A 15234-nucleotide genomic window follows, 5' to 3' on the forward strand; every position below is an offset into this window, starting at 1 on the left:
AGTTATTCTGTTATGCCCAATTTATTTACAGCGACTGCATTTGGTAGACTTCAGTCGTACTGATTCAGTCGCATGTATATACCTCTTCGTTTGTCTTCTTCCTTGTAGAATCTCTACATCGGGAGGTTTTGTGATTTGAGATTCTACATTTTGTGATAGATCCCATGAATTTTGATCTCCCACAGTATTTATATTCTCTTCATATGTTTTGAACCATATTTCCCTTGAATACTATTTTGAGTAGTAATCAAATTTCTGCAAATATCTCTTATGGATAGCAGCAGTTGCCTGTGGACAGGGCAATTCATCAAGTTGGAATTCCACAAAGTCACAAGTTCTCTTATTTAAGTCCATAATGAATTCAATTCCTTCATTATTTGTTCTAAACAACGTTGAATCAAGGTTGAACACCTAAAAATGAATAAAAAAGTACAAAAACTATATTAGTGTATTATTGCTTCAAAAAGAAAAAGTATAAAGTTTTTTCTCTGTAAGAAGGACTTCAAACATAAAAAGCTAAAGTAGTTATGCATTAGTTAATTACTTCAGACAAAACATGTTATAGTTTAGCAAAATACAGTTTAAAAAACTTCAGACATGTGTTTTTCTGTGAGCAGGAAGTTAATGAGATCATAAATTTTGAAGTTAATAAATATACTTACAAATACTTTGCAAGCTAAGTCTATCTTTGTATTCATCTTTCTTCTGCCCATATTGATACTTTGTGAAAAATTTCATGTGTTGTTTTACTCCTTTCATAAAACCACTGTCTCAACTTTTCTTGGATGAAATCTAACATTCTTAAAACAGGCATCTCTCTCGCTTTTAGTAACAGGGAATTCATTGATTCTACCATGTTTGTTGTCAGCATATCATAACGTCGCCGTGGGAACCACGATCGACCCCATCTCTCTGGTGGCTCTTCCATTATATAATTGTATGTTTTGTTGTCAACACTTTTGATCTGGGACATTAACTAATTAAAATCTTCACGTTTTTATGAACTTGTATTGCTTTGGAAAAGATTTATTGATGTGCTTTTTGCATGTCTTTGCTTTAAATTCATCTCAAAGTGATAGAGGCAGATACTGTGGTGAGCTTCAGGATAAATTTGTCTAATCTCATGTGAGATCGCTTGATTTCTATCTGATAAGAAAACCAGTTCACGACAGATTTTAATTGCTTTTCTCATTTCCCCGAAGAACCAAATGTACGCATCATTATTTTCTGAATCTGCTACACCAAACAATAGAGGAAAGATTTTATTGTTTGCATCCTTTGATACAACAACAAATAGAACACCACGATATTTTGACTTTTAAAATGTTGCATCTACTGCAATCACGAGTCTACAGTAAAGCCAACTAGCTATTGATGTCGTAGGAGCAAAGAACATGTAAGCAAACCTGTACAGGTGAAACACAACATATCACAAGGTGTGAAATTTTCAAATAGGAATAGTTGAAACTTTAGACTGATAGTTATTATTATTTTGCTTACCGATTCTACTGATCTCTTTTTATGCTAGCGTACGTCCCTGTGTTTTTATGAACCATCATGTGTAGGTATGAAGGAAGAATTTGGTAGTTCTCTTCTGGTGTTCCTCTTATACAAGCAATAAATTTTTGAATAGCGCGCCATGCCTTGTGATATCCAATGTCAATTCCAAATATTTTTTTCATTTCACTTTCTATAAAGCTGGTGTAACCTCAAACGTTTTATTCGGAACATGTTCTAAAATTTGCTCACTTATAAGATTTGATGTAGCATGTTTTTGATATGATTTTCTTGCATCAACTGAGTATTGATGGTTGTTATGAAATTTTATCACCCTTAAAAGTGTGAAATCTTTTATTCTAGTAGCACGTATATTCCAACCACATTTCACCACGATGCATTTCAGCTCGTATCTCTTTGAACATGATCTAATAGTAGTGAATTAAACTTTTTTAGTTTATCTCCAAGCTACAGAAAAATTTAGTTATGCTCTTCTTGTTCTCAAAAATTGATCCTACTTTTATTTTCTCAGGCAATACATCTCCAGAATGTCACTAGATCTGTAAATGACGTCCTCTGATTCTTTTTCTCACAAACGTCGCTTCAAGGGCTCTTGGCTTGTTCTTGAGAGGACGGGATCCGTCACGAACAGTTTGATGGCCGTCTCGAACAATGATTTGAGATTTAGCTATCACGAACGGAAGATTTGGAACTGCCTTTTGGATTCTTGACTTGTACTGCTTTGTTGGATTTGTTTACGAATGAAGATCAACAAGGTAGAAGAAAACTATAGATGCTTCCTTGGAGTTTCTCCAGCTTTTCTCCAACTTGCTTGATGTCTTTCTCTCTGTGTTGTCCCCCTTTAGCCTTATGGGAGCTCGCTATTTATAATGGTAGAATAGGAGAGTTGTGATAAAGCCAAAAGCTTTTGCTATGATTTGATTGGTCCATTTGAATTATGAACCTATCTCATTTGGCGCCATGTAATTTGACATGTGATATTTGTTTGGGCTTTAAGATATAATTTTAGCCACTTGGACTTCGGACTAGTGAAAGGGGCTCATATTTTGAAGTCCAATTAAATAAACGAGCCCAAATAAAATCAGTTTTTTATTTAAATCTATATTGGACTTAAATAATTAAACTTGATTTAGGCTAACCATTTCTTGAATTTAAGAATTTGTCCTAGACTTTAGTCCATAAAAATTCGCATGTCACAAATGCCCCCTACTTCAAGACTTGGCGGTGTAGATTTGCCAAACCTCGATGACTAGGCTTGAAGTATTGTTAATGATGGTCAACTTGGGCCTTTAGCTGACTTAGAATTTCCAAAAGAACTTGCTTGAAATAAACCCCTTAAGCTTTGGGGCTTTAATATGAGCCCATATTGAGTAGGAGCGGGGCAAAGCCGAATTGTTCGTATCTTGCGGTAATTCCAGCCTCTTTACTCATTTAATTATAAGGCCCCAAAAATTTCGCCAAGGAATTTAAGGTTTCGTGGTGTCGAGGTAGGCTTACATGTTTGAGGGTCGCGGTATGGACTTTTTGGGTTGAAGAATGCATCGAGGTGTTGGTGGAAAAGTTTTTGCTGAAGGGCCAATTATGCGATCAGATTCGCGGCCGCAGATCCATTCTGCGGGCCGCATAAGCATCGTAGAGTTGAGCAGGAAGTAGTTGAATTTTGAGGATTGTTTCGTAATTCTTTGTGTGATGGCAAACTTGTTTCGTGGTCCGCACTTCTGTCGCAAAGTTGCACGATAAAATTTCGTTGGGTGATTCTGCATCCCATTCTGCGGCTGCATAAGTGGTCTGTGGATCGCAGACCAGTCGCAAACCTGTCCAGATCATCCCAGCTTTTGGGCATCATTTTCACGGTTCATTATGCGGATCGCATACCTGTTCTGCGGTCAGTTCTGCGACCGCATACCAGAGGGTCCATTTTTCTATTTTTATAACCCCAGCCCATTTTGATAAATAGCCTTTAGAGCTCATTTTGGGGGCAATTATGTGATGATTTTAGAGAGATGTAAGAGCAATTTAGAGAGAGAAGGAGGAAACCTAACACTCTAATCATCCAATCTTGCACCAACCTTCAAGAATCAAGGAAACCAATCACTAGATTATCATCTATTCGGGTAAGAGCTTGTCATAAAACCTTCATGCAATTGTTATGGGTTTAATTAGGTTATGGGGGTTGGAAATAGGCCATGCATGTGACAATAGGTTGTAGTGTGTGGGATTAATGAACTAGTTTGGGTGGTTTCTTATTGAAATTGGTTAAGGGAGGAAGAGATTACCATTGTATAGCTTTGTAGTCCATTTTGCATACTATGTGTTCGACAAAATTCCTAAGAGAATTACACCATGTGAATCCTTTTAATTATTATCTGATTTTCGCTACCTTCTTATAGATTGTTATTGCTAGAAGTGTTGGGACGTTGTAGTAACTTAAGTAAAGCTCAAACAAGGTATGTTGGCTAAACTCCTCTTTTAGAATTGAACCCCACAATGGCCTTGTAAGTCCCGTGTTGCTCATTACAAATTGATTATTCCAAAAAAGCCATGTGTCAAAAGATATATGCGTTAAAATTGTATTCCAAACGTTCTTCTTTGTTGAGCTACTATTTGATAAGGTGATTAAACATGGGATGTGTGTTAATATGTCATGATTTGAAGAGTGATTTTAAAGAAAACTAGCATGTCGAATTGTATAAGAAATCACATGTGTCTAAGATCCTTAATTTAGTTAGTTGCCCAAATGTGTATCTAAAGTCTTGAATTAAAATGCCTTGTCATTGATAATTTATAAGGATGCTTGAAAGTGAAAGAAGGGGGTTGGATATGGATAGTGTGGCCACCGTGCCAATAATGAGAGTTATACTTGTGCCCAAACGTGGCTGTTTTAACTAATGCTATGCTTTGTAAGTATTTTTCAATGTGTTTTACGTTTTTACATATTCGTGAGTGGAAATTATGTATTGCCCTTTTTGGGGAAAAGTATTTCAAGAATAAATGGTGTGCTACTTGTTTATGATTTTAACTTGCGCTTCGATTGCCAATCATTTTACTCCATTTCTTGAAAAGAAATCTAATGTGCTTAAAGCCTTCATTTCTAACGAACTTAAAGTTTTGATTTCCGGAATATTATATATGTTGATATTTGTGATGATGATCCATGAAAGGAAATATATGAAGTGAAATTTGAAATATGACCACCGTGCCTTGAATAATGAATATTGTGAATGGCCAAAGAGCCAAGAAAGTATTGTTGTTGTGATTGGTTGAAAATACTAGTGGAGATTTATAAAATGTGAAATATGATGATGTGAATACATTTGTAATTATACTACCTTTGTGTGCAAAATCATTTTTTTGGGAGTATCATTAGCAAACCGAGGAAGGGTGGGTCATAAGGCCCACACCCGAAACTACACGTGCCGGTGTAGGGTGGATTATGATGGATTGTGATTATTCCCCTTATTTGGGATGAGATTGATATTAGCTGTGAATTGGGAAAGTCAACCCACACTGCATATATGGAAAGGCGGCCTAGCCGATCGAGTGGAGATCGGACGCCATGTTGCGCACATGGTAGTACTACTCTTGGTAACACCTTTTTTTCGCATCACATGTCAAACCACATTGTCCATGGGGAGATGGCCTAGCCTATCGGGCGTGATCGGACTATGTGCTAAAAACACGGTGGTATATCGGTGCTAATGATCTCCCAACCAAAAATATATATTATTTTTCGTATTTTGAAAACTGGTATGTGTTAACTGGGCATTTGGATATTGTTGATTGTGACTTGCTGTTTCTATGGTTTTCCCTTCCTTATAATGGCATTCTATTTTGAAAGTGGACATTTAGCTTTACATACTAGTACTATTCTATATGTACTAACATCTCTTTTGCCGGGGGAGCTACATCTTCAATGGATGCAGGTGATTCGTCAGCAGGTGGTTTTGACCCTCGTTAGCAGTTACTCTCTATTCTACAGCTTTTGGTGAGCCCTACTCTATTCCGGGCTTTATGTTATTTGATGTTGTACGTTACATTTTGAGGTATAGCCGGGGACTTATCGCTGGCACATCCATACTACTCTTCTGTTGTACTTAGAGGCTCCGTAGACAGGTTGTGGGTGGTATATGATATTAAGAATTAAACTAGTAAGTGTTGGTATTTAGGCGAACATGTTTTTATCATATCAGTAAACTTGTTATATTTTGGAAATCATAAATGAATATCCTATAGTAGTAGAAAATATTGTAGAATACTTGACTCTTCTTATGTATATTGTCACGACCCAAACCGAAGGGCCGCGACGGGCACCCGATGCCTAACAAAACAGAGTACCAACGTAACGTATCATTCTTATCATACTATCATGGGTAAATGAACCGGAAAGACCGTCATGAGATAACTAGAATAAAACATAAGGGAATACTAGACATAGGATAACCCAACATGATATAGAAACTTATACATGTGACATACGGGCCTATAAGGCCGACATAATCATTTGTATAGTCAAGACATAGGACGATAAGGCCATACAAGTATCCATATACATGTAATCTGTCTACAAGCCTCTAAGAGTACATAAATTTCAAAAAGGCCGGGACAGAGTGTCACGCCCCAAACTAGGGGAGGCACGACTGGCACTCGATACTGTATTCGATCGAGTTAGCCACTAAACATACTAGCTAACTAGACTGGGGGCCCAACAGATCGGGCAAGCACAACATCTGAAATACTAAGCTTGTACCGTAAGGTTATGACATGAATAACAATAAGCCATATAAACATAGGTAGACAAGCCAAAATAATAAAATACTAGCTGGCCGACGAGGACGCGACTGAAGACATACATGCCTACACACCTATATATACATTTCAAGCCTATGGGCTAGAGACTGAAAGCAACAAAAAAGAAACCCAGAATATTGTGTCCACAATAGCCTCTAAGAGTGTCAAAAGCACTGTCGGGATAAGGCCCCAACTATACCCAAACTGTACAACAAAAGTAACCATCCTATGAAAGCTCCAGGAAGAGGTGGAGCTTACCAACTCACAGTTGAACCCCGAAATCCTAGCGGAGGGGTCGATCAGAGTCCCTACCTGGACCTGCACGCACGAAACAAAAATGCAGTGTCCCCAGGCAACGGGACATCAGTACGAATAAAAATGTACTGGTATGTAAGGCAGAAAGTAGAATCATACATAGCTGATGTAAAAAGGTAATAAAGATACCACCTGACACTGAAACTCTGATAGCCTCCATGGCCGACATCCGACCTCATAGTAATAAAATATGCATGGTATGCTCGTGTAATCGTATGTCGTGAATACATATATATTGATGTAAATGCATGACATACCCAACCAAATGCTAGCAATGGCGGTCTCTCCCGGTAGCTAACCGGTATCATATTGCCAACCTGTGGCCATCTGTACAATATATATAGTCTTTCGGGCAAATAAGCCCCTTACCTCCGATTATAGCTCGAAGTCCATGCATAATATGTCATGTATGATATGAACTTTGAATGCACATAATAGGCCATAACAAGAACTAAGCCAACCTTGGCTCATTGGTACTCTTATTCTCATAATCTCATAATCACCTTCGTATCGCATACAAATGTCTCATGGAATCTCATATCTTTTTTAATAAGTTTGAAAACTTAACTCGACTTTTAGAAAGATAACTTAACTCTGAATATGTTCATAAAAAGCTTAAGGTGCTTCACTTAGTCCTTATACCTGATTTCTTGATAATTAGTAAAAGAAAGTATTTCAAAAAAAATCAAATGTTTTAGTAGTTTAAACATAAAAATTATATTTGAAAATTTTGAAATCGACGTGTCACTTTAGAGATTTTAAAATACACTTTAACAAGGAAGAAGGACTGATCGCAAATACTAAATGCCTTATTTTTAAGTCACACAACCCAAAGACGAATAAGAATTCATATATATGAACATATATTTAAGAAAGCCGACAAAATGACATATATAGATGTTGAATACCCTTTTTAACCGAATGAGTGGAATATCAACCTAATAGCATCATGAAAATACTTCAGCTACGATACCAATGCCTTTCACAGAAGGTCTTTCTAGCAACAGAATAGTACAATATTACATTTGGCGTCTTAGGAATTTTCCAAAATTCGTGCTAAAAGGAAGGACGAAGCTTAGCCTTAACATACCTCTCCAACGAACGTCCGAATGCCTGTAGTTCCTTAACGAAAGTTGTTCGTTACGTCCTAAGCTTCGAAACCACTATATATATGCAGCTTATACGCACCTATAAACAGTTCATAAATGAGTTTAAATCGGTAGATTTGCCATATGACCCTAACTTGACGAAACGCCCGTAGAACTTTGTAAAAATGATCATAAAAGAGTCCCAAGATGATTACCTTGGCAAACCAAGTATAAATCCTGAAGAACCAGCAAGAACAATAATTTTCTATCTTCCAAAAATAGCTCCAAACACAGCTAATAGAAGGGGAAAACAATTGCAAAGCGTAGAGATTGCGCTTCTAGGCACGGGGGCAAACTTTAACGATAGAAATCGTTAAAAACGCACCTTAATCACTCAAGAACACCATGAAACCCTCTCTTAAGCTTTCTCACTGTTTTGGGACGAAGATAAAATATTTTGGGATCTTAAAAGTCGGATTTTCCGACTTATACCACTTGTTTGACCCGACCCGGTTCGCGACCCGATTTCAGCCCGGACAGTCCGCGGTAAAATAGTCATAACCTTTTACTCCAATGTCGGTTTGATGTGAGATTTCTTTGGTTACAAACTAGACTCGTAGACCTTCGATTTGGTAGGTTGTGGTTCCCATAACTCTTTATATAATGTGAGAAATGATCTGATACATTTGACCCAAAGTTTAGAAAATTTATTAGAGAAATTTACGATAACTTTTGCCGACCTTTATTTCGCAACTTGCTTGACTCCAAAACTTAACATGTGACCAGTGTGATATTATAATACCTCATAACACATTATTCTTAGCATATTATACACTCTTAGTCTTATCCCACAGGTGCAAGTTAACTTAAACCTTCCGAACGCGCGGGGTGCTACCCGAGCCATTTCTTTAACCATGAACCTTTGTTTAAGGGATTCCTTTGACTTAAAGCTTTAGTTTATTTCCTTGATATTACCACACATTTTTAGTATTATTCTCCCAATGTGCTATACCCAATCATATATACCTAATATAACCACGCCACGTTACGTATATTACGTAAGAGAAGAGAGAAACACCTGGGGTCTCACACAGAGCCCCGTTATACTAATCAATACATATTCAAATCATACTGACCAAAAATGCAACTCCGGAGCAAGTAGAGTGCACAAACACCTTCTTCTGAGCTGATATCCTACTAGGAAAACTCTCAACCTGTCTATCGGGACATGCGGGCATGAAGCACAGCGTCCCCATGCAAAAGGGACGTCGGTACAAATAAAGTACCGAGTATGTAAGGCATGAAAGAAACATGGAGTAAGGAACTCAACCTGTAAGTCTGAATAACTTTATGAATCATGAAAATATTTATAATGTCATGCATGTGCGTATAAATGTCATACCATGCATTAGTATATGCGTACATAACATCATCAAGCCCCTGAGGGCATCCCATCATATCATCTCAGCCACTGTAGCCGAAATCATCAACGTATACCAGCTGATCAGGTGGTGGTGCGTATATAACGCGGTAACCTTTTACCATATTCCATATACATATAATATACGCATATATAACGCCATCTGGTCATGGGTCAATGTACATGTATAAATAAATGAAATGCATAAGAAATACATTAATAAACACCTAGGGTACTTCATAGGAAATGCGTATATAACGCGGTACTTCATGCATTTATGTGGTGTTTCTCCACAATCTTACTCCTCCAAAACTCCACAAAACAATAGTAAAACGCGTAGCCCAACAGCAACACAAAAAAATCCACAAAACAATCTGCTACAAGTGAATGACTCGAACTCACGGCTTCCGATCACCGTCCCGTGAGTTCTAACTATTAGGAAATGAATTTATCAACCTTCCTTGATATTTAAATACTTAAATACAGAAAGTACGCATTTTTCTAACTATGAAGTACCTTCCAAAACTCAAACTACTCAGAAAAAGAGAGGCGATTTAGATATACTTACGTCGTAGGGATCGTTTTAATGTTATCATTGCTTGATTCTGTGCCCGGGATGATAATCTTGTTTGAAGCTCTTGCAGAGGGCTTAAGAGTAGGGTCTTATTTGGTTGTGTGTTCTGGAAAATTGAAGAAAGAAACGAGATAAGGATATAAATATCCATTTTGTTTGAAAAGTCAAAAGATGCTACTTGGCACCCTAGCATTGGTCCTTCTTCCAACGCCTATAACTTTTTATCCGGGTGTCGTATGAATGTTCGGTTAAGAGCGTTGGAAACTAAATTCCAAGACCTTCAATTTGATATGTAATATGTCCCAAAAAGACCTCATATAGCACACGAAATTTATTTCTCAAAAAGATATGTTACAAGGCAAATCCTTAATCGATTTTTCCGCAACTTTAATCCGATTTTTCCCAAACTTCATATTTTCTATCCAAACATCATATATAGCCATATTATGACTTTAAAATCATTTAAATCATGATTAACTAGTCTCATATTCATTACGTCATCTTGGGACGCACAGGGTGTAACATCTATCACATGTACTAGTTCTTATATTGTTAATGGGCAAGATTGGGTAGAAGGCATCTAACAGACTTCCGGGATATCTCGATTAAGCGCGGGTGGCGCTCCCGAGGTCGGGGCGTGACATTAATCATGAAACAAAACACATACTTATCAGATGGACCTCAACTTTTTGATTACTCAAAATCTTTTCCGTTGAGATCCTCAATTTGATTCCGATGGAGTTATCCCTATCCTTCGATTCCCGCCTCTTTTGAGTTTACCTGCTGCTTTCCTACGCCTATAAAAGGGTAGATTACGATGCATAAATATGTATCCAAACTTGTTAAGATACATATTCAGCCCTCTTTGCATGGTAGCAGTTGACAGGTGATTCTCTTTGCGAAATTGTTTGGCATTCTTTATTATCATTGCTCAGTTTTGTTCCTTTGCTAAATGCTACTTAAAACCTTTGATGGAGTTCCTATATCCCCGTAGCAAGTAGTTCTAATACCAATTAGACGCCCAACTTATATAGTTAATATGTTGCACGCCAGATGTTTGTTATTTGGACTCCGTTCTTGCACAATATGCGTCATTAGTTTTCATGTCGTTAGCTAATAAACTGAACATTGCCTTCATCGAGCAGACACTGATAGCCTTGATCACTTATGCAGCTGGTTCAAGACCTTAGGCATCTACTGATGTTAAGTTATCTACTTCACAATTCTCGCGAGACTTGCCACCTTTAATAGCAGTGTCGGAGGCGTAACATCATTCGTCGCAGCAACGCCTTGCTTCATTCTGGTGAGGATAAATTTCTTTTCCAAGTGCTAGGACCAGGTACGACCTCAAATTCTTGAAACAGGACTATGCTGCAGGTGCTACATCATATATAAAAGTAGCTGCCATGTTTTAGGCAAATTTCAAAACTTAACTTCGAATTCAGTTACTGATCCTTCAACTTTGCGCGTCTTCACAAGAAAAAACATATCTTTTTGCACATATATTGAAATTGCAATCCGTCTTTGGTGTCATGAAGTAGACTTTCCGAGACTACAATCTACACCAGAATCAGGTTCAAATTCCCCGTGAATTTACACAGGTAATCTTCTGAACTCAGCTCTGGATTTTGGGTGCTCTATTTTTTACAGCTTTGCGCGCGCTGACTAAAAAAATCATATCTTTCTGCAGACACATCCAAACCATAATCCTCTTACACCGTTGGAAAGAAACTTCTGGGACTATATATATACAAAATTCAGATCCAGATTCTAAGTATATTTGTACAGATACTTGTTTGAACTCAGTACTAGATTTCTGGCGTTCTGTTTTTTACAGCTCTGCACGCCCCGACTAAAAAAATCATATTTCTTTGCAGACACGTTGAAACCACAATCCGCTTACACCGTTGGAAAGGGAACTTCTGGGACTACAATATATACAAAAATCAGATCCAGATTCTAAGTATATTTGTACAGATACTTGTTTGAACTCAGTACTAGATTTCTGGAGTTCTGCTTTTTACAGCTCTGCACGCCCTGACTTAAAAATTCATATTTCTTTGCAGACACGTTGAAACCTCAATCCGCTTGCGCCGTTGGAAAGAGGACTTCTGGAACTATAATATCCATAAAAATCAGGTTCAGATGCTTTTTAGATTTGCACAGATAATACTTCGAACATGGTCCTGAATTTTGGATGATTTGCCTTGACAGCTTTAAGTGCCTTGACAGACATTTTTTTTAATACTTTGCTCGTGCATTGTCTCTTTTGGCAGCGTAGTTTTATTTCTTCTAACTCTTCCATTCTTTCTTTTCTTTTTGTTTGCAGTTCTGGAGAGTTACAACTTGATTTTGATATCAAACTGTAGACAATAAATTGCGTCAAGAAAATAATCGAGACCGAAAACATATTGCAACAATCGTAGTATTTTATTTCAAATAATATGAGTGTACAATCTCTATGAATCATCTGATTCTACTTTTCCAATGTAAATTCAAGGGCCTTTGAGCTTGATCTTGAATCTATATTTGTTGTCACGAATGATGATCTAGAATTCAACTAGCACGAACTTTGATTTGAACTCGTACTCCTTGAACCTTGATTTGTTCTTCGTTCTTGAACTTGAGCTTGAACTTGATTTGTTCTTCGTTCTTGAACTTGGTTTCTTAAACTTGAACTTGATTGCTTGAAACTTGTGGAGGAATTTGCAGCGTTTGATCCACGAGCTCTTTCTTGCTTCTTGTTATAACTTCTGGTGTTTTTTCTTGGTTATGAAGACCCCTATTTATAGTTGTGGAATAGAAGAGTTGTGATGAGAACAAATTCTTTTCGACCAATCAGATTGAAGCGTGACAAGGCCGCATTTGATTGGCCAGAACATGTCACTTGCACATGTGGTACAATTTCATTGGCCCTCCAATTTGATTTGGAATGCCTTGTCATTTTGACATGTGGCGTGATCCCATTGGCTCTTCTGTTTGACTGGACGTGCCACGTCATTTGACACGTGGCACCAAACTGGACCTCTTGGGCCTAATGAAGTAGGCTCATCACTCTTAACCCAATTAAATTGGCTAGCCCAATAAATTTGGATTTATTTATTTAATCCATATATATTGGACTAATATAATTAACCTAATCATATTGGCCCATAATATTTATTTGGACTAACATATATTTAAAGTATAGTCCAAAGGTTTTATTGAATTTAAATTCAATAAATTTTGCATGTCTACACAAGCAACCATGGTGCACTTCAAGGATCATGAAATTCCATATCCATACCTTGAGATTGCGGGGGATAAAAAAAATCCGCACACCAAAGTTCTTCAATTGAAAGTCAATTTCCCAGTGATTGGTGCTTTTCCGCTAATAAGGCAGTCTCCTGACTCTTCGCTTCACCTTACGGAATAGTCAACGAAGGAGGAATTCGATATCCTCGAAAATTTCTCTAGCAAGGCTACCAACACTGGTAGAGGTTCTTCTGTTGAAATCATCGACTCATGATCATACAATTGTGTTAGCCCCAAACCTTCTGATGAAGGTCTTCCAGCTTGGAGTTGTCCTCATTCTGGCTTTGGCGAGGTTCAATACACACCTTGCTATTGGGAAATGGGTGGAAGACATCCTTCGGCGCAACAAGGAGATGCTGGAATGCAAGGTTTACGACACTATCCTCTCCTCTTTATTCACATATGACTTCAATAGTCTACAAAATCTGATGGCCAAATCATTGTTTGAGTATTTGCAATAATGAAATACTATTTGTAGGCAACTAAGCATTGTACGTTCTCAGTGCATACAAAAATATAACCAGTTAAGTGCAAGTTGGCAGAAGTGTGGCCCATGCAGGTCTCGAACCTGCGACCTTCGCGTTATTAGCACGACGCTCTAACCAACTGAGCTAATGGGCCTTGTTATGTCAAATCAATCATAACATCAATTAATACAAACAAGATCTGGAGCCACGTTCAAAGTCTGTACACAAGTTTTTATAAGTAGTCGTTGTCCGCCTGTACCATTTCAAATTCGAAAAAAACCAAATTAGAAAAATGGCATCCACAGCTCCACCATCACCTTTCCCCGACAATCAGATCCACCGCCCAAAAAGTGGCCGGAAACCCCTTCAGCCCAAGAATACTAATACTCCGGCAATTCCCAATAATCATCCCAAGCCCAAAACTCTACAATTGATAGGAATCTCACTAACCCAAAACTCAAACAAAGAGAATCTCCATCCAAAAAGGGAAAATGCAGTACTCTGCATTCAAGCGGAAGTACCATTCGATTCATCATTAGCTGAGGAGCTGAGCGCCATTCGTGAGAAGCTTGAGAGGCTGAGAATCGATAGAGAGAAGACGGAGAAGATGTTGAAAGAAAGGAATCTGATGCTGGATTTGCAGATGAAAGAGTTGTTCAACAGAGGAGAGCTGCAGAAAGAGCTTGAGCTTGAAGTCGATCGCCTTTTCCGATTGAAAGAGCTCAGATTATCCTGCATGGTAACTCTATTTATTTTTTCTGATTGCTTTTAGTTTGACCAAAAATGGAAAGTACAAAATTTCAAATCTGTGTTTGCAATCAAAATAAAAAACAAATCTAAAAATTTGATGGTAATAAGAAGTGAGTAAGGAAATTTCCCATTGAAGTTGTTCTTGTTTAATTTTGTTGTTTGTGGGTTGAACAAGGTAGCTGTGTAAGGATGTGTATAATGTAAAGAACTGCTGGCATGTTTTAAAATGAACATGAGTATGGTACATTAGACATACAGAATTTAAATAACGGACAATTTGAGATTTAGAGGAAACTGATTGATTGATTGACAAATTGACTGTGGTGGTGGTATTGCAGCAGAAAATTTCTCCGATTCGAACTCTCAGGGAGAAGGAAGAAGAAAAGAAAATGAATGGATATCAGCCTAAGGCAAGTAGAACATTATTTTACTAGCATCCTCTTCTACAATCACAATTGATTTATTTAATTGATGGAAATCTAATTATTTTTAGCGCATTGAGTCAAGTTTACAAGGCATGTTCTGTTTCTTTCGTTGACATTGATTTTTATTTTTTATTTTTAAAAAAAAAAAACTTATAGGAGCTGAATTATGACGAAGAAGATGACATCAGGACAGAAAGCTCATCGGAGAACGACCCCAGTGCCATAGGGAATGAAATTATAGCTATAGTCACTACTCACTAAGCAATTGTTTTCTGTTGTCTCGAAAACTCTTCAAACTTCATTTTCCTTTTTTCCTACCTCATGAGAAATCAATATAGTTTTCTATTTACATTTCATACAATTCCAATCATCAATTTACTGGTTGGTTGGTGGAGGTATTCGAAAATGATGTCCCCATTAATCTAAAGTCGTATTATGTAGGGCTCATTTAAATAGAGCAATCCTAAAACAATAAAAGTTGATACCAGAATATAATGGTGGAATAATTCCACCCCCGCCCTTTTTTCCTTTCTTTTGACTGGCCCAAAAACTTTAGTTTGAATTCTTACAATAGTTGTAACAACAACATTTTCTA

The 15234-nt window shown here is 37.4% G+C and overlaps 1 protein-coding gene, 1 long non-coding RNA gene and 1 other non-coding gene across 9 annotated transcripts; 2 read left to right on the plus strand and 1 right to left on the minus strand.

Annotated features, from left to right (window-relative positions):
- Positions 1-10213: 10213 nt before the first annotated feature.
- LOC104087295 (uncharacterized) lies at positions 10214-12357 on the plus strand. Of its 6 annotated transcripts, none has more exons than XR_011415198.1 (5): positions 10214-10589; positions 10877-11477; positions 11581-11666; positions 11770-11842; positions 12033-12357. It is a non-coding gene; the product is annotated as an uncharacterized lncRNA (long non-coding RNA). The 6 variants fall into 6 exon arrangements; XR_684262.4 differs by having other exon boundaries at positions 10877-11304; positions 11394-11666; XR_011415199.1 differs by having other exon boundaries at positions 10877-11304; positions 11581-11674.
- Positions 12358-13544: 1187 nt separating this feature from the next.
- On the minus strand, positions 13545-13618 carry TRNAI-AAU (transfer RNA isoleucine (anticodon AAU)). The gene has a single exon. It is a non-coding gene; the product is annotated as a tRNA-Ile (tRNA).
- Positions 13619-13683: 65 nt separating this feature from the next.
- On the plus strand, positions 13684-15000 carry LOC104087294 (high mobility group B protein 6). Of its 2 annotated transcripts, none has more exons than XM_009591711.4 (3): positions 13684-14203; positions 14556-14624; positions 14796-15000. In XM_009591711.4, the coding sequence occupies exons 1-3, from the start codon at positions 13757-13759 to the stop codon at positions 14898-14900; spliced, it is 621 nt and encodes a 206-aa protein (XP_009590006.1). In that variant the 5' UTR covers positions 13684-13756; the 3' UTR covers positions 14901-15000. The 2 variants fall into 2 exon arrangements, with proteins under 2 accessions (XP_009590006.1, XP_009590005.1); XM_009591710.4 differs by having other exon boundaries at positions 13690-14203; positions 14553-14624.
- The last annotated feature ends 234 nt before the right edge of the window (positions 15001-15234 follow it).

This window comes from Nicotiana tomentosiformis, chromosome 3, assembly GCF_000390325.3.
Source record: "Nicotiana tomentosiformis chromosome 3, ASM39032v3, whole genome shotgun sequence".
NCBI lineage: Eukaryota > Viridiplantae > Streptophyta > Magnoliopsida > Solanales > Solanaceae > Nicotiana > Nicotiana tomentosiformis.